The sequence below is a fragment of the Leuciscus leuciscus genome (assembly GCF_965113295.1).
Source record: "Leuciscus leuciscus genome assembly, chromosome: 14".
Lineage (NCBI taxonomy): Eukaryota > Metazoa > Chordata > Actinopteri > Cypriniformes > Leuciscidae > Leuciscus > Leuciscus leuciscus.
Genome location: NC_138738.1, coordinates 31,482,210 through 31,505,238, shown reverse-complemented (window position 1 = coordinate 31,505,238; position 23,029 = coordinate 31,482,210). Strand labels below are relative to the sequence as shown.

Here is a 23,029-nt window from a genome sequence, read left to right as displayed (position 1 = left end):
TCCTTGCTACTCCTTGCTTTGAAAGATCGTTTTCTTTGCATGTGGACGTTAGTCAGGTTGGAGCTGGAGTTGTCCTCCAACAAGCTGATGAGCAGGGGGTGGTCCATCCTGTCAGTTTCTTTTCACGCAAGTTTAATTCATTTACATTTACATTCATTCATTTAGCAGACGCTTTATCCAAAGCGACTTACAAATGAGAACAATAGAAGCAGTTAAACTAACAGTAGGACAACAATATGCAAGTGCTATGATGACCATTCTCAGTTTAATCTAACGCAGTACATGTAATTATTACGAATAGAATAGAAGAGAAAGTGTTAGTATTACTGGATCAAGTGCTGTCGAAAAAGAAGCATCTTCAGACGTTTCTTGAAAGTGGCTATGGACTCTGCAGCTCTGGTTGAGTTAGGCAGATCATTCCACCAGCAGGGAACAGTTATGGTAAAGGTCCGAGAAAGAGATTTTGTGCGTCTTTGAGATGGCACCACAAGACGTTGTTCGCTTGCAGAGCGCAAGTTTCTGGATGGCACATAAGTCTGAAGTAATGAGTTTAAGTAAAAGGGAGCAGAGCCAGTGGTTTTTCTGTAGGCAAACGCCAGTGACTTGAATTTGATGCGAGCAACAACTGGCAACCAGTGCAATTTTGTGAGGAGAGGAGTGACATGTCTCTTTGGCTCGTTAAATTAATTCTTACCAACTAAATTATTCTGTGGTGGAAAAAAAGGCTCTGATTTGGGCCTTGCAACATTTTGACATCTATGTTTGTTCAAGTCAACCTCTGGTCATTTATACAGACCATAACCCACTGACGTTTTTGAATTTTCTTCTTTAAGGCTGATACGTTGGACCTTTTTCTGCAGGCTTATTGTCTTGACATTCAACACATCAGAGTGTCTGAAAATGTTGTGACAGATGCCCCTATGAATAATGGTTCATATGTGGTTGTTTAACTTTATTTAATTATTATTTTGCTTGCCCCGGCAGCTGTCCTTGGTCCTTAACTCATTGGGAATTATGGGGCCTATTCTGTGGCTTAATTGTCTTGATTGTTTATTTGCAGGGATTCTTGACAGACCCCTGTTTAAGGGGAGTTTAGTGGGGTTTTCCACAGTGCTGGCTGGATTACTCCACCCTCCAAATGATTACATCGTTGACACCTGTTGCTTACTTCCCTATTGGCCTATAAATGAAGCAAGACGGAAGGCAGACACGGGCGGCCGACTTGATTTGTTTACCTTTGTTTTTTGATTGGTTGAGTTACTTTTTGCACACATCCCAATGCCACAGCACATTACATTCCCATGCATTCATTTAGTATTACACTACTGATGCCTAACTACTATATCATACTGTACATCTTTTGTAACGTTTTCCTTTTTTGAATACATTTTTGTTTTAAAAAGTTTGACTTTCTCGTGTGTCTCAATTTTGTTGCATCCCTTTTGAGCCATGAGGGCATAACAGTGCATTATTAGGCAAGGCTTGGCAAACTTTGTCAATATCATCTTCTTTTCCTATGCTTCAGTTTTGAAATACATTAAATTAAAAAATAAAAACATACTTTATGAATCTGTCCTGAGATCAGTTAAAACCATTAGACACTCGTTCATATAGGTTCACCAGATAAATGCCATCTAGTGGTGACCTGTTTCAAAAACAATGTTAACAATTTTTGCAAATGTTTCATGAAGTGATATTTTGAAACTGCCCCCCACTACTTGTGATGCTTGTGATGAAATGGACCAAGTTTTGTCTCAATATGCTTAAGCATTTTGGAGTGAACTGGTGAATGAACTTGACTTCCATAACTTTTTGCCAGTATAGTCTAATTACGATCTGAGCCAGGATAAGATGGACTGTCTAGGAACCATGGTATCTCAGGAATCAATGGAAAAAAGAATTTGTTTCTAGGCCTTATCAGAGGTTATTTGCATAACCATTAGTGCAAATTTGAGCTATTGGTGGCACTACAAAATGTATTCATTCTCCCCATCAAGTGTGCAAATTTCATACCTTTCCTGCAAATAGTTCAATGGGCGGCTATGAATTCAAGAGCAGAAGAAGAAGAACACTAACGAATACAGAAAGTGGCTATTGACATATAGGCCGCTCTGCCTATTTCGAACAGGGCTCAAACCACCAACAACCAGCATGGAAATTGGGTGTGTTACAAGGATGCAAGTGAGTGAGGTTTTTCTACACATCTATCTCATACCTGGCCTCTGTTAACCAATTGGCCCCTGAAATAATGCAAAAAGACATTTCATTTCCAGTATGAAAGATTTATGCTTGTGAAATTGACCTGCCATCATGGCAAAAAAATATTTTGGCTAAACTAAATGTTTTTATAGGCAATGCAGAAACAAGATTAGGTAAAACATTGTGTCTACATTTTCTCTATCTCTTATTTTAATATGACAGAAAGATAATAAGTTAATAAGTCTCTTTTGCACTTATTGCACACCTTTGCTGAAATTAACTTTGCAATTTCCTGCTGTCAGCTTTACATGTGCTACTGTGGTGGACGTCCATGCATTAGTGTACTAGAACTGGTCTCTGAGGGATCCTCCAGACAGATTTACTGATGATCCCGCTATAATTTCTCCCATGCTGTGTCCAGGAGCATTTCGTAACTCAAAATGTGGCAGGTCATTGCTTACACACCTCCATGCAGACAGCGTGATGTGACCATGAGAGAGTAAAATTGCTTCTGTGTATGCAGGTGGGTGCTTTTCTTTGATTGTGGTGTTTTTAGACGAAGCAGGGAGTGCAAGCAGGCACAGTTGGCTTTAAATTCATCTTTCTAGCATATGCTTGATAAGTCCTACTTTTTTCCACAAAATGTGCCTCTGATTCTGGCCATGATGTGATGTCTCAGTGAATAACAGATTTCTGCCAATTGCTATTTAGTTTGCTGGTTCATAGTCCTGACACGACAGCAAGCCCTCTTAATTTAAAAATGTGCTTCTGAAGTGCTTCTACATCCACTTCAGCAGAAAGGATGACTGTTTTCATAGAGGTTTCCCAAACACTAGCCATCTGTCATTGGTTGGTTAAACAAACCCGTCCGAAACTCACACCATTGTTTGAGCTGTTCATACTTTTATGGGGAATCAAGCGACAAATGGCTTACTTAGTTGGGTCAATCACAAACAATGTGTCCATGATAAAGTACTGTAAAGTAATTTTTGTTAAATATAATTAAAACACATGTGCAATGTGCTTAGAAATGTACTCTTTGTAAAATGTTGGTTTTATATATATTTTTTTTATCTTTTTACCATTTTAATGAAAAGTAATGACTATAAAAAATAGTGTATTCATCAAGAATGTTGAGGTTACCTTTTGACATTCATTACCTTATCCTAGAAACCACAAGTATACATTATGAATAGCTGACTTAATTGCAGTCTTTACACTGCTGTGCTGCCATCACTGTGACAAAAAAACAACAACAAAAGACGGGGATGCTATGTAGCTGTGGCGAGCAGGACGAGGCAGAGGGCCGTGAGAGAGCGGCGCGAGGCCGGTGGCGTGATTGATAATGAGCGACACCTGCGCAACGCACCGGTCTAGGATCTCTCACGGAGGAGCGGAAGCATAAAGGAGAAGCGACGACAGTGAAGATCGAGAGAGGACATGCCTGGACTTGTGTTCTGTTCGTTTTATTATATGTGACAGCAGTTGTCTGTGAGGGGCTGCTGTCTTTTACTTTCATTTTGTTGTTTGTTTATTTCGTTTATTAAAGTTGTTGAATGTTCGCCGGTTCCCGCCTCCTTCTTTCCACAACATCTAACCTTGTTACAGTAGCTAATTGCCATTGCTGAGCTTTATTATAAGTCAGTTCATCAAGATTCCTCTTGAACTGTGAATGCAGAGAATCAGGCAGAGAGTCTTTGCACATGGACTTGCTCTCAAACAGCTTGAGGAATGAATGACATTTCTGACCTTTAGGTCATGTGCAGTGAATATGGCATTGGTTTTCGGACTGGCAACCAGCTCAAGCCAGCCCCGGACATAACCCAACAGATAACATCCAGAACCAAAATATTCTGTCTAAAAAAACACTGCACTTTGAAGAATATTCAGTAATAAGGAAAGAAGGATAGACTCAGACTCGTATTCCCAATAGGCCTATACATAATTGGCGGAATACATAAACTGAAAACATGTACTTCAAAAAGTGTATATTTATGGAACAAAGCATTGCAGGAATATCAAAGAAAGTGAGTACCTGAGGATATGTCTCTTACATTGATTTTGATCTCCTTGATGGAAATCAATAACAGGCTAGTATGTGTCATTAAAGGACTGTGGGAAAACTCTTGACCCCTGAGTCTTTAGACCATGGTTCTCTGACATGTCCACCCCAGCTGACTGCCACTGTACATCCATAGCACAATTTTACATTAAATATGCTGCCAATAATTTGCTATGTAAATAACAAGGCGAACAAAAGTGTGAAGAAAGACTTCTTGTTTAACAGCTGTGGTCTTATTTCTTCAAGCACCCAAGGCAGTTTCTGATTTTCTGGTGTTAAACCTACAACACTAAAATCCATAATTTCTCCCAAAAAAAAAAAAAAAAAAAAATCCTTGTGGAAAAGCAAAAGACCTAATTGTATGACTACGTTTCTTAACAAACCTATGTATTTTTTTTTTTTTAAGTGCACTTTATAATAATGTCAAATTAATAGTTTAAGAGGCTTTTAAGTTTAGGGACTTCTAAAGGTGGCGACTCGAGCGGTAGAAAAACTGGTAAACAAATAAAAAGAAGTAAGATAGCGCTTTCTCACTAGCAGGCAGGGTCAGCAGCCCTGCAAACATCTGCCATTCTTTCCAGACCTCCACACTGAGGCATCTAGGTCCTGGAACAGCTTATAATCGGCTCGTATCCATACTTCCTCAATGTCGAATTATTCAACTATCATGGGGTTTGGAGTGTGTGGGTATGTTGTCATCAATAGGTTTCATGGCGGCTAAAAGACAATTGGCAATTTTCAAGCAATTCCTCCATAGGCCTGGGTCTATAAGCCAGACCCGGCCAGGCCCTAGCTCTTCCCGGGGGAGAAGGGAAGAGCAATGGGTCAGTGTCCATGAAAAGGAAACTCATCAGGACATGTTCCCCTCGCCAGGACACCGCCACACACAGCCATCCAAGTGACCTGACTTGAGAAACGACATTTCTGCGAGAATGCCCAAAAAGAAAAAGCCCTGATGGTTGTGGCCGCGGGGCATCATGGACTGCCCCCTCGAGGAGGAGATGGTGACACAGATCCATCCCATCCTCTGGTGTATAGGGGTGCGGTGAACCCCGGCGGGATTTCCACCCAATCTCCACTCAATATTGTGACGGCCCCTGTGTGATTGTTAATCATCTTTGTTCTGTTGAGGTGATTGCTGATTGGGTGCACCTGGAACCTGTGAGTGGTGCACCTGGAACCTGTGAGCCAGTGGAGATAAAGCTCCACTTGGTCAAACTACTCCGGCGTTCCCTTCTCTGCAATCCAGACGTCAACCATGGCCTGATCACATTTCGACTGCCATATCTTGTTTTGGGTTTACTTATGTTATAGAGACCTACCATCTGCATTTAAATAGTTATGTTTGGTGACTCTTTTGTTAAATAAATCACTTTTGATTATTTATGCTGCCTCGTTCCCTCTTTTGTCATGACCCTTGAGCCAGGCTGTGACAATATGAATATCACTGGAGAATGGCACATGCTTTTTCCTTTGGGGTTGGCCTGCCGGCATGCTGTTTCAAGCAATTAACCCCTCATATATCAAATCAAATTCAAGAAATTATTTCCCGCCCCATCCCAGTATTTGCCAGCATGGAGGCTTCTGCCAAATGTCTCTCAATGGGTTCTTCAAACAATGGAGGAATGATACAGAATTAAATTCTACTTTCAAATTCAAATGCGCGTCTCAAATTCAATCCAAGAATTGGTTTGTCATGATAGATCTAAAGGATGAATTTTTCCACACAGAAATCTTGCAGAAAATTCCTCAGGTTGCTTTTGGGGGCTTACCAAAATCAGGTTCTGCCTTTTGGCCTAGCACTGTCACCGTTTACGATGTGCATGGATGCGGCCCTGGCTCCTCTGCAACTCCAGGGCATTTGTGTGCAAAATGAAAATTCTGTCATAATTTTCTTAAGCTAATGTTGTTTCAAACCTGTTTGCATAAGCTATTTTGAATAATGTTGGGGTGCAAATAACATTGACTGAAAAAACAAAACAAAAAAACTGAAACAGATTATCCACTGCAGGTTGTGGTGGACATGGTCTGCTGTGGTTTTATTCCCAATCATCCATGGCTACCAGGCATCAAGAATCTAATTCTAGATACAGTTTTAGCCCTACAATTTAATTGCCATTACAAACGAGCCATAATCAAACCATAAACTTCAATACAGCTGGTCAGATATCCTGTCATATCCGGCTATATATATCAGATATCCGGCTATATATATAGCCTATTTCCAGTTATCACAGACATCCTTGGTTTCAGAGCACAGCAATTAAAAATTTAGATATCTAATGTGCATATTTTCAAGGTAGACCCTCCAGTAAGACTGTCAATAATTTTTTTACAATTTCAAAATTACATGATCCCATTTCTCCTGATTCAACACAAAACCCTAGTAGAGCTCTGTGAACTAAATTTGGTGGTCCAAATCCATATATAATTTGTGCAGCAATGTCCTAATTTTCTTTTGTCATGTCATGTTTATTCTCTTTATGCATTTCTTTTCTGATGGAACTCAGTTTCAAAAATGGATCTTCAAACACATAAAGAAAAAACTGAATTTTCTGTTCTATAACTAGATGAGAGTGCTGTGTTTGGGGGTTTGGAGGCCTTCCCTTTTGACTGTGTAGCAAAGGCCTGTTTTTTTCAATAGTCTACCTGTGTCTGTATGTTTGTCTGTTAAACAGATCTGTTCTATGGCACATGCATTCAGATGCCCAAATCCCACTCTAATTAACTCTAAAATATGAATATTCAGAGCTTTACTAATATAGTCAGTGGTTGCTGTCAGTGCTATAGAACAATGCAGCCGCTGGCCTGAAAAATCCAGACAACCCAGTTGAATTTGAAGCATTATTTTAGCCACCTTGATTTTTATTCTGTTCATGGCAGACAACATAAAGCAAACAAACAAACAAATAAAACTAACAAACATGAGCAGTCAGTTAATTGTGCGAAGTGATTATCTTAATTACTAAATCCTTTCCACTAATGCTCATTACACACCAGCATGATTTTTAAAGCATGTTACTGATGCACCCTGATAACAGATGCTGTTTAGACAAATATGATAGAGAACTCAGTAATTAAATATGAGACATGTCTATGCATCTACATGAATAATTCATTGTGGTAATAAAGCACACATAAGGAGTGCAACAGACCAACAACCAATCACCTGATTATGGATGCCCTGTGTTTTCTAATTATAATAATCAACAGAGCTCCTTGTGGAGAGTGCTTAACTTGTTGCTGTGGATGGTAATGACCTAGGAAGTGGCCTTCCTTCAGGAGCATGATATAAGAGTACACTTTACTGCTTTCCATTATTCATGGAACCAGGAGAAATGGATAAAAATGCCCAGCATCCTCGGACTTTTGACAGTTTATAATCTGTCAGAGGTTTTATTATGATGGTCCCTCATGGCTCCTGTTGCACTGATTTTCATGCAGAGATATTACCAACAGACATCAGCACCTGACATATGAAGCTAAGGCAGGGCAATTAATTTGGGCTTTCAAAGGGAAATGAAATGTTACATTTTTTGAGGCAAACCTTCCTGCTGAACTTTCAGGCTTTTTATGCTGTTTAGCTCTGTTTTAGTGCTGATCTAGCTGGTAGAAATGTATAGCAATGCTGTTCAAAACATAGCATTCCTCATAATATACATTGCAGCATTCACCTCTTTTCTCACAGTGTCTAAAACGGTTCAATCAAAGATCCAGTCTCTCTAAACCCATCCTTTTCGAGAGCCTACTCTGCTCTGATTGGTCAGAGATCCTAGTCTGTTGTGATTGGTCTACCGTTTACAGCTTATGTCGAAAATTAACGTGGTGGTTAATGTTCCAGATGGACTTTACATCTGTACATTTTGTTTGCAGGTTACATCATTACGACAGTAGGTTGCGACAAGTGACAAGTGCGACAAGTGTCTTTATGAGCGAGTCAGTAGCTGCATTTACATTGACACTAATAATCTGATTGTAATCGAACTAGTAGCACAGTCGGAATAAAAAAGTCACATGTAACCACGTCAATTGGAATGGCCAAATCCGGTTAAAATTTCCTTTGGATTGTAAGAGATGGTTTAAACTATTTCTAATCCGATCGAGAGAACATGCAAACCCTTGATCGGATTGAAAACAGAAACTGGAAGTACTGCGCATGTGCCATGGCGTAGAAAAACAGCTGTTGTTGTTGCTGAATGAAGTGTCATAAATGACTGTTGTGTCATACAAAATTTTCCATCCACTCGTTGTCAGTGAAGTGGAGCAGGACAACGTCGTCCCATCAGTCCTTGTTTCGGACTCTCATCCACAGACGCCTTGTTTTGGGCATGGGAAGGGGCGTTTTAACAGCTTGATAAATAAAAGCAGCACGGCACAACAGCTCATGTGCATGTTGTCTCCTAATTAGAACCCGAACTAGATAAATTCCCAGACAGCAACACAATGTCGGCCCAGATCCGGGCCACAACTGGTACATGTGGATTCAACGCGTACCAGATGTGGGCCAGATCTGGGCGACACTATGTTGCTGTCTGGTAGCCTGGTTAAAACCAGACCCTTCTCAGTTGAAACTGAGTGTAGGGTCTGGCGAAGCTATGTAGACAAATAATTTCCAAAGGGGCGTCACCAACCGACGTAGCTCAAATTCCTCTGGGCGCAACTGGATAGTCATAAAACCAATCAGATCGATGAAAGAGATGATGTATGCTTCGAGTGTTGTTCTTTGCTCCGGTTTTAACGAAAACGGTAAGTTTAAATCGCTCAAAACAGACGTGATAACTGATTCGTTTATATACTGTCTATGATTCGAACGAGTGATGTTCCACGGCGGCATCCATCTTTGTAATGAAATCTCCTTCAGCGTCGCTGCGCTGTCGTCATCATGTAAATCCCTCCCCAAACGTTTCTGATTGGTGCCGCGATTTCGGCGGCACAGAAATGAGTTTGAATGGGCTCTTCTCCAGACTATCCTGGAGAGAGAATTAAAATTCGCCGGAAGTAGTCTGGGTTTTCCCAGGCTAGCTGTCTGGGTTAGTATGCGCAAAAATAAATTGCGATTTGAAGCTTGTGGCATATAAACATGGACATTAACCCGATCACTTTATTTAGCGTTCATACATTACAATTGAATTCATCAATCGGAATTAATTAATTCTGACTGAAACAAAAGGTATCCATGTAAACGTAGGTACTGATACATTCATTTAACCGCTCTTTTCGAAATTAATTTAGAATGGAACAAGTGAGTGAGTTATGGAACAAGACGGTAGGAGTCTGAACAATTGATTCTGTTTGACTTTGTTTGGAACTGTACTGAGCACAAATAGACAGAGTAAAGGGCCGCTCATTCCAAAGACTATAACTGTAACGATAACTTTAAAAAGTTTCAATAATCGTTCTTAATCAATGAGAATAGGCATCTTTTTTTAGCTGATGAACAATAAGATTGAATATTTAAAGCGGCAGATGATATTTTTTGGAAAGACATTTCATTAGCCTAACTAAATGTATGTTGTTAAAGAACAGTACAATTTATTGAAGGCACTGTACTTCTATCCCTCACAGCCTTGCGTTCATTCCTGTCAAAATTTTTATATGGCACTACCATTGTCCATTGGTGTGGATACTCGCTCTTGGTGTGAACCAAGCTTAACTGGCTAAAATGTAAGTTACTCACTATTACCTTCTTGTTTATTGAACAGTAATATAGCCTAAATACCACTTCCAATTTCAGCTGGTTTGAATATTAGCATGGCCTTGCTTGTGTAAAATTGCTTAAATGTCTATGAGCAGCTGTGATTTTATTCAGCTACTTGCCGATTTAGGATGCAGCATCAAATTCTCAAGACGCCATTCCTATTGGAATCATGTTGTGCTTGTGAATCATGTTTCATTCCGTGCGTGACGAAATCCATGGCACATTTAATAAATCAGTTCTCTGTAATATAGGCCTCTCCTATACTACTATCCATTTAATCCATCCGAATCACAGCTCTTTCTCGTCACATTCTGGAAGTCATTAAAATGAGTCATTGCTGTTTGATAGATCGGCAATGTGGATTCTATGTTTGGGGAGGCTTGACATGCTTTATTGATTCCGTCCGTGAGAGACTAACAACAGCTGCTGTGTGTCTCGCGGATAGGACAGCAATGGAGAATCAACAAGCGACGGGGACAATGGCATATGGTGAGAGGTGGACTATGTTACTTCAGGCGCAAACATGTACACACACACTTGCACAACACAATACAAAAACACACACACAAGGCCTGAGGAAGCAACAGACGTGTTCTCGAATCAAACAGTTCCTTATGTTGACACAATTTACTTCTCATTTGTGTTATTACCTTGACATTTTTGCTATATATTGGTGTGTCAGTAAGGAGATTTTACTACACTCTTAAAAAGAAAGGTTCTTCTATGGCATTGCTTCAAAAATTCCTTTTTGGAACCCTAATTTTTAAGTGTATTTATTCAAAATGTGATCTGCATGGACTTTGTGCTTTCAAATGAACTGCTAACCATGATAAAGCAAGGTCATGTGCTTTGTTATTGACTGTAAAGAGGATAGACTTGGAGGACACAATTTTAATTATAGTTTATTTTGGTTATTTTAGCAAAATGCATTGATTTTCAAACAGTGATGAAGCTCTCTTCTGATTGACCTTGGGAATAAGCATGCTACAAGGAAACTTGGGTTTTGTACCTATTTTTATTGTCATATCTTAGTGGAATAGAAATATTTTGAGGCATGTTTCTTGCCTGTGATTCTGTTTCATCCTGTTCTAACACAGGAAAGAGTTTTGTCTCTTTTAAAGAAAGATGATTCACTGCATGATTGACACTGCTAGCTTCAGTCTCACTCCCTGAACACAAATAAGGAAACAAAAGCCTAAAAAAAAAAAAATCAATAGAAAGGATCTATTTCTCCTTCCTCTTTATGTGTTTTTTGGTTCAAGGTTTCTCATTTTGAAATTCAAATTGTAGATAATTTTATTTTTCCCCAGAGTGCTATTAATAGTTTCTCATTACGGCTTCAAAGAGAGTCACATGTGCTACTGCTTGTTAAAATCCAATACAAATTGTTCCAATTTCTTTAATGTCTTACATTCTATTGGAAGAATAGGTTTTCAAATAGACCCGGTACAAAAGCCTTTCAAAACAAAAGCTTGAAGTGGATTGACTGAAAAAGTGTTAATATGAGACTACAAATTAGAGGCACGGAAAGAATAGAATAGAATAGAGAGGCAAAGGCATATCACATTAAAATAACAATTTTTTCTAATTCATATGAAGTCTCTCAGTAATTCAAACATTAAAGCTTGGATTCATGCAAAACATTACTACATGTTTATCAAACAATATTAATTAGTAAACATTAAACTGTTTTTTTTAATGTTTTTTTGGACACCGGACATCAACTGGTGACTCAACACAGTGCCAAGAATGTTAATTGCATTAAAGTAAACAATAATATCCTTAAAATCAAACATTAAAATATATTAATATTGCCCAACAGTACGCAAAATTCTTAACATGGCACATAGGCTGAATTGGACATAATTTTGATGATGCATAAACAACAGAGGTGTGATATCTTCCTAACACATGGAGCAATAAACATCGGGCCAAATATTGCATTAGGCTGCTGAATATGAAAAAAATTTACAGCCAGATGTTGGCATCTACCCAAAGATGTACCCACATAGGGATTCAGGGGACTAAATGTAATAATTTAGGAATCGGCAGTGAAAACTGCCAGTGAGATATGGTGGTCGCATCTGCCTAATTTAGCTTGTGTCAACCAAATGACATGAATTTGTACCAAATTTCCCTTCATCAACAACAAGCATGTTTTCCTTCCTTTTAAAAGCTGATAAATCTATTTATTTTGCTATCCTAAACATGCTTATACGCACGGTTATATGGTCAACGGTCTGAAGTAACTACAGATTGTACTTTAGAGCGCAAGATGATGTGTGCATGCAGGTATGTGTTTGCCAGTGTGCCTTTGTTTGATTATGTTGTCTCTGCATGAATGGATATGATGATTTTGTTTATCATGTAGCGTGTCTAATTAAAGATCAGCAGAGTCAGACTGAAACATGTGGAACACTTGTTATCCTCTCCGTCAGAGCTGCACGCTTTATTCGTCCTCATAATTAGGTACAAGGCTGAGGATATACTGTAGTGAATGAGCGGGGCTAGTTGTCACACTTTTTACCCCAGTGAATATAACTCAGAATAGGTTTTACTTTTTAAAAGTCAGTTTCTCTATTGACACAAAACTTTAAAGTCTTGGCTACAAAAATCTACTGAAAATGTCTATTATTATTGGCCAGAAGAAAAGATTTATTGAACACACATTAACCTTTTTGGGACAAAATACACGTGAGCACGTTGTCTCACTATATATGCTAAGCTAGGGTGACCATATTCCAGGACATGTCCGGCCGGGATTTCGAGATCGCCCAAAATATCCGGGATACGGCTTTTGCTTTCTCGTCGCCATTCTTTTTGTTTACATGCACACCTTTGATTCAGTAGGACTGAATTAATTCCGATTGGTGAATCTAAATGTAGTGTTTACATGAACGCTAAACAAGTGATCGGTTGATGTGCATTCTAGCATTGCTAAGAAAATTCCTGTGTTTTCGTCTCGATCGGGATCCGTCGGAAGCAGAATGCATGACCTGCAAAGATGGCACGTACGTGTCAGTGTCAAATAATGTAATAATGTAAACATAATGAATGGTGAGTGTAGAAAGCAAAAGCCGAATCCCGGGCATTTTGGGCGATCTCGAAATCCTGGCCAGATATGTCCTGGTTAAACAGGACGTATGGTCACCCTATGCTAAGCTATCACAATGAAACTTGCCATTAAAAAGTCTATTATAGACTTTTATTGAATTTTAGGTAACTTTACAATAAGGTCTCATTAGTTAAAGGCACAGTATGTAAGTTTTGCCACTAGAGGTCATTATTCAAAACAATAACAAAACGTAGCTTGATGACGCCATGAATGAGCGCGACATCGGCTGCGGCTGGACGTAACCGATCGGCGAGAGTTGCCGCATGCAGGCGGGGAGTAGCTGAAACGGAGACGTGAAGTTGGACACTTTCTGCTTCCCGTGTTTGCATACTTTACAACAGCTGAAGTGAAATAAATGCAATATTTATCAAATACACAGACTGTCACGGGGCGAGTGAGCGAGAGACTAGGATTCAAGTGCAGAGGAGATTTAATTAACAAACACAGACAAAAATACAGAAAACTCAGAACTCAGATAATCAACAGACAGGAACATCAAAGACAGGTAACTCGGACAACGAACCAGCACAAGACTACAAACACAAGGAGGCTAAATAGGGGAACAACAAAGGAGGGTAACGAGACAGACAGGTGGGACAAATTAACCAATAATCAGATAACAAGATGGGAGGGGCTAGACAATAGACAGGAGAGCACATGGCACAAAACAACAAACACCCATGTGCAGCACAAGACAGAACAGACACGTGACATTACCCCCTCCTTAAGGAGCGGCTACCAGACGCTCCACTAGGGACGGGAGGGACAGACCAGGGCGGGACGGGAGGGACGGGGGGCCAGGTCCAAGAAGGGAAACAGAAACAGGGGGTAACAGACTCAAAGGGGCCAGGGTGACACAGACAGTACATCGGGGGAACAGGGCGAAGCAAACAGTACATCGGGTGGCCGGGGCGAAGCGAACAGACCGTCGGGCGGCCGGGGCGGAGACTTTCCCTCGGGCGGCCAGGGCGGAGACTTTTCCCACACTTTTTACCCCAGTGAATATAACTCAGAATAGGTTTTACTTTTTAAAAGTCAGTTTCTCTATTGACACAAAACTTTAAAGTCTTGGCTACAAAAATCTACTGAAAATGTCTATTATTATTGGCCAGAAGAAAAGATTTATTGAACACACATTAACCTTTTTGGGACAAAATACACGTGAGCACGTTGTCTCACTATATATGCTAAGCTAGGGTGACCATATTCCAGGACATGTCCGGCCGGGATTTCGAGATCGCCCAAAATATCCGGGATACGGCTTTTGCTTTCTCGTCGCCATTCTTTTTGTTTACATGCACACCTTTGATTCAGTAGGACTGAATTAATTCCGATTGGTGAATCTAAATGTAGTGTTTACATGAACGCTAAACAAGTGATCGGTTGATGTGCATTCTAGCATTGCTAAGAAAATTCCTGTGTTTTCGTCTCGATCGGGATCCGTCGGAAGCAGAATGCATGACCTGCAAAGATGGCACGTACGTGTCAGTGTCAAATAATGTAATAATGTAAACATAATGAATGGTGAGTGTAGAAAGCAAAAGCCGAATCCCGGGCATTTTGGGCGATCTCGAAATCCTGGCCAGATATGTCCTGGTTAAACAGGACGTATGGTCACCCTATGCTAAGCTATCACAATGAAACTTGCCATTAAAAAGTCTATTATAGACTTTTATTGAATTTTAGGTAACTTTACAATAAGGTCTCATTAGTTAAAGGCACAGTATGTAAGTTTTGCCACTAGAGGTCATTATTCAAAACAATAACAAAACGTAGCTTGATGACGCCATGAATGAGCGCGACATCGGCTGCGGCTGGACGTAACCGATCGGCGAGAGTTGCCGCATGCAGGCGGGGAGTAGCTGAAACGGAGACGTGAAGTTGGACACTTTCTGCTTCCCGTGTTTGCATACTTTACAACAGCTGAAGTGAAATAAATGCAATATTTATCAAATACACAGACTGTCACGGGGCGAGTGAGCGAGAGACTAGGATTCAAGTGCAGAGGAGATTTAATTAACAAACACAGACAAAAATACAGAAAACTCAGAACTCAGATAATCAACAGACAGGAACATCAAAGACAGGTAACTCGGACAACGAACCAGCACAAGACTACAAACACAAGGAGGCTAAATAGGGGAACAACAAAGGAGGGTAACGAGACAGACAGGTGGGACAAATTAACCAATAATCAGATAACAAGATGGGAGGGGCTAGACAATAGACAGGAGAGCACATGGCACAAAACAACAAACACCCATGTGCAGCACAAGACAGAACAGACACGTGACATTACCCCCTCCTTAAGGAGCGGCTACCAGACGCTCCACTAGGGACGGGAGGGACAGACCAGGGCGGGACGGGAGGGACGGGGGGCCAGGTCCAAGAAGGGAAACAGAAACAGGGGGTAACAGACTCAAAGGGGCCAGGGTGACACAGACAGTACATCGGGGGAACAGGGCGAAGCAAACAGTACATCGGGTGGCCGGGGCGAAGCGAACAGACCGTCGGGCGGCCGGGGCAAAGCGAACAGTCCATCCGGCGGCCAGGGCGGAGACTTTCCCTCGGGCGGCCAGGGCGGAGACTTTCCCTCGGGCGGCCAGGGCGGAGACTTTCCCTCGGGCGGCCAGGGCGGAGACTTTCCCTCGGGCGGCCAGGGCGGAGACTTTCCCTCGGGCGGCCAGGGCGGAGACTTTCCCTCGGGCGGCCAGGGCGGAGACTTTCCCTCGGGCGGCCAGGGCGGAGACTTTCCCTCGGGCGGCCAGGGCGGAGACTTTCCCTCGGGCGGCCAGGGCGGAGACTTTCCCTCGGGCGGCCAGGGCGGAGACTTTCCCTCGGGCGGCCAGGGCGGAGACTCTCCCACGGGCGGCCAGGGCGGAGACTCTCCCTCGGGCGGCCAGGGCGGAGACTCTCCCTCGGGCGGCCAGGGCGGAGACTTTCCCTCGGGCGGCCACGGAGCAGGAACTGGAACAGACGCCAACGGCTCAGGAACTGGAACTGGCACCACCGGCTCAGGCACTGGAACTGGCACCACCGGCTCAGGCACTGGAACTGGCACCACCGGCTCAGGCACTGGAACCGGCACCACCGGCTCAGGCACTGGAACCGGCACCACCGGCTCAGGCACTGGAACCGGCACCACCGGCTCAGGCACTGGAACTGGAACTGGCACCACCGGCTCAGGCACTGGAACTGGCACCACCGGCTCAGGCACTGGAACTGGCACCACCGGCTCAGGCACTGGAACTGGCACCACCGGCTCAGGCACTGGAACTGGCACCACCGGCTCAGGCACTGGAACTGGCACCACCGGCTCAGGCACTGGAACTGGCACCACCGGCTCAGGCACTGGAACTGGCACCACAGGCTCAGGCACTGGAACTGGCACCACAGGCTCAGGCACTGGAACTGGCACCACAGGCTCAGGCACTGGAACTGGCACCACCGGCTCAGGCACTGGAACTGGCACCACAAGCTCCGGTTCAGGAACAGACAAAGACACAGACACAGACACAGACAAAGACACAGACAAAGACACAGACAAAGACACAGACAAAGACACAGACAAAGACACAGACAAAGACACAGGAACAGACACAGACAAAGACACAGGAACAGACACTGGCTCCGGCTCAGGAACAGACACTGGCTCAGGCTCAGGAACAGGAACAGACACCACCGGCTCAGGAACAGGAACAGACACCACCGGCTCAGGAACAGTAACAGACACCACCGGCTCAGGAACAGGAACAGACACCACCGGCTCAGGAACAGGAACAGACACCACCGGCTCAGGAACAGGAACAGACACCATCGGCTCAGGCTCAGGAACAGACACCACCGGCTCAGGCTCAGGAACAGACACCACCGGCTCAGGCTCAGGAACAGACACAGGCTCGACGGCGGCCATCTTGACAGAGGACACAGGCTCGACAGGTGTGACGTGGGCGGTTACTGATTTGATTTGAGTTTCAGTTCAGGTGTGTCTCATTAATTAGTCTCGTTAGTTCCTCTGTTTGCTGCTCGTGTTTCTCTCAGTTCTTTGTCAGTTCTACGTTGCATTTAGTTCATTGTTCCTGAGATTCTGTTTTGAGTTTGCTTTTGAATAAAGCTTCTGCACTTAGATCCTGTTTCATCTCTGCTGCATCTACCTTGTAACAGTCAGCCTCCTTCTTCCCTGATTTGAACTTTGTAACAATTACGTTTGATCACTTAAATCTACATTTTTTTATTTAAAATTTAAAAATAAAATAATTAAACAGCCGTAAGTGCTGAATTACAGTTCATGCAGGTCACTTTCTTTGACTATTTAATTAAAATTGTGGGGTAATGCAGCACTGTTTTACTTGGTCAAAACAATCATACTGAAATGCATTTGAGTATGTTGAAAGTTATGCTATAGCGTTTACGCACATTTACTCGGTGGCTGGTATGATACACTTAAGTAAGATCCAGTAAGCTGGATCGATATTAGAATATCGTATAATTAAAAGCTGGATGATTTGTGTTGCTAAATGGCATAGAGAATGCTGTATTACTGTTACTACAAATAAAGCTTTTTCCGATTATGCTATGGTAGCCACTTGACAAAATTGTCTCTGAGGCATGGTACAAACATGTTAATCACGGTAAACAAGAAAACAATGTTCAAACAATGTGACTGACCGTGTTGAGCTATACAATCATTAATTTATGTCAATAGGTATCCAAACAGTTGCTCACTTGTCTAGTAAAACACAAAGCATCTTTGGTGTTTCCATGGTTTCTACGGAAGTAAAACCAGAAATCGAGGGTAAAGCAAATAGGACGTCATTGACAAGCGACGCAATGACATGGGCCGTTACACTGATTAAAATAGCTGGTTTCTCTGGATTTAAACATTGTTGGAAACATTTGGGATAAGTACATAAGACAACAAAATCTATAGTTCTAGTTTTTTTTTTTTGTGACATTTTAATCCAAAAATTTTGCCTTTAACATTAGTTAATGCATTAACTAACATTAAGTAACGAACAAAACATTTGTTACGGTTTTAGTTAACCTTTGTTAACTTTAGTTAATAAAAATACTGTTCATGGTTAGCTCATATTTGCTGAGGTCAATTAAAAATATAAACAGACACAATTTTTTTATTTGAATTATGTATAAAATGTTTAAATAACATTAACTAAGATTATTAAATGCTTTAGAAGAATTTGTCGTTAGTATTTACTACGGGTACATAATATAGTTAACTATGCTAATAAATGAAACCTTACTGTAAAGTCTTACTGAATTTTAAATGGCAAAACATAAACGAAACAGAATATAAAATGTGTGTTAAGCAATTATTTTGGCCTTCAAATATTGTAATTAATACATTATGAATTATAAATATTTAAAACATACAGTATGTGACAACTTGCCCCGACTTGTAAACTATATTGTCGCCCAGCTCTAATCTGCTAAATGAAACTATAAATCATGAAGATATTAAGATATTATAAACATTAACATAATGATTTTTGTGAAGCTGCTTTAAAACAATGTGTATTGGATGGACACACATTTTTTACAGTTAAATATGATAAAACTGAAATAATCAGAAATAATCAAATAATTAGGCCCATCAGCTCTTACTTCTGGCATTGCTAATCAGCTTGGTCCCCTCTCTTCTAATATGCACTACTGTGTTAAAACCTTTGGCGTAATTTTTGATTCCACATTGTCATTTGATAATCAGATTAGTGCTGTGGTGAAAAGTAGTTTCTTCCAGTTAAGATCAATTGCCAGAATCAAGAGGATGCTTTCTAAGAAGGACTTTGAAATGGTAATTCATGCTTTTATCACATCAAAGTTAGATTACTGTAATTCACTTTATCTGTGTTTCCTAAATTATTTTTGGAACGTCTGAAATTGGTGCAAAATGCAGCAGCCAGATATTTGGCTGGCACTAGAAAACGTGCACATATTACTCCTGTACTTGCCTCCCTAAAGCTCTAAATGGATGTGCTCCCCAGTATATTTGTAATCTCCTTACTCCACATACTACCTCTAGATCTCTTCGGTCATCAAATCCATTTCTCCTCTCAGTCCCTCGTTCACATCTTAAAACTAAAGGTGACTAGGCATTTTCTGCAGCTGCTCCTAGGCTCTGGAATAGTCTTCCCTTTCACATAAGATCTTCCCCTTCTTTTCTATGTTTAAATCCTCTTTGAAGACTTATTTTTATTCTTTATGTTTTAATTCTGTTTGAGGGTGTATAATTTTCATTTGTCCAATTGGTTTTTCAGATGTTTTAAATATGTTCTTTATTTGTTGTACAGCACTTTGGATTCAACATCTGTTGTTTTAAATGTGCTTAATTAATTAATAAACTAGACTAAACTAAACTGTTGTGAAAAGTGCTATACAAATCTATTTGATTTGACATTTATGAAAAATACTCTCATTCAGTATTCACAATTTCTTTCTCTCTAAATCTAATTTAAGAATGTTTTGAAGGCATTTTCCATTTACATAAAAAACAAACAATAACAAAACCATTGTTAAAGTAAACATGCATTTGTGCAACCATGCTGGAGTCTTTGCAACATCTAGCGTTTATGGCTGACTGTTTAGCTCCCTCTAGTGATTTGTTTTCATTTTTATGTCAAACATTTGTAACTTTTTTTTTTAAACATTTGTAACTAAAAATGCTCAATAAATAAATAAATAATATTAATGTGGATTTAATATTTCACATCTGTAAAATTGTCCATTCACCTTCTTTGGAAGATGTCAGTCCAATATAACTCAATACTATAACATACAAACAGCTGCTTTAGACACCATATTATAAAGAAATGGCTTACTCATTAAAAGTTTGACATATGGGAATACAGCCGTGCCAGCAGAAGGTTGATTTGCATATCCTGTCCTATTGGGAAAACAAAGCCGGTATGGATGTGCCCATCTGTCACTCAGGATGATTGACATTATCTCAATAAGCATTTTATGATGCACGAATTGAATAATTTTACATCTCCCCAGAGAACAATTGGAAAGATCAAGGGTAGACGCTCAACTGCTTCTCCAAGCCCCCTGTGAACCAACCTACCTGCTCAAATAAAGCACCGTCTGACAAAATAGACATTATAATATACATGACTAAATGTTTCCATCCAGTATATTTAGTGTTAAGATATACTACCTTCCATTTTATTTGCATGCTAGTTATCTTTTTTCCATCCACCAAAGACACAATAGCCTAGTTTCTCAGTAATTCAAAGCTTCTCATTTTGTGTGACAATTCCTTTAATGGGGAACATACCTATTCATGTTAAAAGAAAGAACAAAGAATTTAAATGTATAGCCACATACCTCATTTCCTACCCAGGATTTAATACTTCATGAATATTTCATTGTAATAAATTAGAAGTACTTTACATTTTCATACTTGTCATTTCCACAAATTAATTATAATCCCTCAATTTTCTAAAAGCCCTCATTAAAACGCTGACATTCATTTTCTCATCAAGACAGACATAAAGGGCAGATCACAGGGCCAGCAAATGAGCAAAAGTAGTACAAGGACAATGAAGGCCTGGACCAGCGACATCACAGACTGTGAACAGATTAAATACAAGACTCCAAGTTAGTTATTGAGGTCATTTTTCTATAGATGTCAATATTAATTTCATGTTTGGCCTATCTACCTAATCGCCAATATAACCATTGGCTATACCTAATAAAGCAAAATCCTGCATTTGGACCAAGCCTGGTTCCGAAACCACATCACTGAGGGTGCTACGGAAATTAGTGAGTACTTTTGTCTCGTCCATTGCTATATATGGTTATTATCACTATGTCAATCATCGCAATTTCGAGAGTGAATCCCGGATGTATGAATATGCGGATGGGCCTATGTATTGAAGCTTGTATGTGGCTGCTGGCCAAGCATGAAAAACCAAAAGTTTTATTCAAATTCTGAATATATTACAGGGCCTATAAATTATTAGGCTATATATCACTTAGAAAGCACACAAAGAGCACTCGGTTTAAAATCACTAAAAAGCAGTCACTCATCTCAGTTCTATACAATTTCACAAAGTTCCGTTATAAACAATGAAGCTGACTGCACAGTGAATCTCTTATTCACATAATGTCTACACATTGTTATAGTGAGAGGATTTGAGAGCGTGCAGAACTTTTTTACAGAACAGTGTTTTAAAGCGGTGAGTGGATTCTAACTTAAAAACCATTGCGTCAAGAAATCAAAAGACATGTTTGTGGTTGACTACATTACTCAACGCTGCAAAACACGATGCAAATAGAAACCTTTGATGCTCAGAGCTCAAACACAAATACGCACTGGATCATTTGCCAACTCTGTTTCGCTAATATGCTACTGTATTATTACGCAGAAAACAGAACCTAGACCAGCAGTTATGGGCAGCTTTTCCGTCTAAAAGCTATCATAAGCAGCAGCAGACAGTGATTTAAAGTGAAGCAATTCCACACTGTTTTCAAGTCTGTTCCCCTCGTTCGGAGGGGGGTACATGGATGTCTATGGGGGTGCTAGGCCTGAGCCCCATCTCCAGCACTACACACACCATCAGTCTTTGTCTGACGGCCTCGTCTGATGCTAGACTCACTTACTGTAGGCAACTTCGCTAACTGCTAGAAATTCCAGAGATATACCAGCCTTGTTACCTCGATCCAGTCAACCAAGTCACCATCCAGTCATCCCTCGTCTTCTCGTCTAAGCTTGTAGACACCTGCAGTATATACATTTTTGTACATTTATAACGCTGAATTGCATCAGTTATGGTCAATAATTAAAACATATTAGATTATTATAGGCCTAATGAAAACACAAGTGTGAACAAGTATCAATTCCTAAGGATTAGGTTGTGTATCTGTAAATGTTCTTCTCAGTTAATGCAGCAGGAGACTTTAGCAGAATTTTTTATTAAATTTGATCACATTTTAATAAGGTGTTTTGTGACCAAAATAATATTTTAATGGAATAGCCTACATCATTTCAGTCACTCAGAGACACTTGTTACACCCTGTGCAGATCAGAAAGCACCAATGGAAGCACTGAAGGAAATACAATTAAAGTTTTACAGCTATACCCTACTACTCAGAGTAGCGCCATGACAGGTATGAAAGCGATCTGTGAGGGATAGACTTACCGTGTGTTCAATGGTATCCTCTGTGAAAAAAACTGTATAAAGCTCCTTGATCACTTATAATTTTCCTCAGCTCATTGTCTCAGTTTTTATCAACTGAAATTTCACGGAAAAATATCAGCAGAACAATCCGTAAACATCACATTAAATAGGCCTAACAGTAGCCTGCCACCCACGAAGAGACGTTGGCCTGTGTCTCTCACAGCCTCGCTTTCATTCCTGTTAAAAAATGGGTGCTGCTTCGAATAAGGCTATAGCTAGACAAATTCGATATTTTTGTTACACTTTTATGATATCACTATTATGGTGTCGATGCTGTGCGCTATTTTTGTGCCGTTTGGTACTAGTCTAAAACACCAGGAGGCGCTATAATAGTAGTTTATTTCCACAAATCGCATGCTTCAGCTCAATGCATTCAAATCGTGCTACAAACATTAGCACAGGTGCTGCAGCGTTGTAAAATATAGCCGGTGTCATTTTCCCCCTATTTACACTAGCTTTTGTGTTTTCTTATTATTATAGATTCTATGCTATAAAAGATTCTGTGGCATTAGCTTGGACTTTCGTTTAAATTAAATCACAGACACAAGGTAACCATAATCCATTTCGCGATCTTGTATTCTTACTTATCATTCATTCATTTAATATTTTATTTTTATTTTGACTTCTTTTATAGTTTTTTTCTGTGAGTGAATATATTTGATATTTTCAGCGAGCACACTCTACATCCCATCTACATTGTATCAGCGAAGCTGGCGACGCGACAAAACTAGAACGCTCCCTCACTCGTTTGCAGT

At 40.5% G+C, this 23,029-nt stretch overlaps 1 protein-coding gene across 1 annotated transcript; it reads right to left on the bottom strand.

Annotated features, from left to right (window-relative positions):
* Positions 1–15,493: 15,493 nt before the first annotated feature.
* LOC309513995 (uncharacterized protein) lies at positions 15,494–16,987 on the bottom strand (the record flags this gene model as incomplete). Its single annotated transcript, XM_082190114.1, has 3 exons — positions 15,494–15,640; positions 15,941–16,702; positions 16,754–16,987. The coding sequence occupies 3 exons, from the start codon at positions 16,985–16,987 to the stop codon at positions 15,494–15,496; spliced, it is 1,143 nt and encodes a 380-aa protein (XP_082046240.1).
* Positions 16,988–23,029: the final 6,042 nt, after the last annotated feature.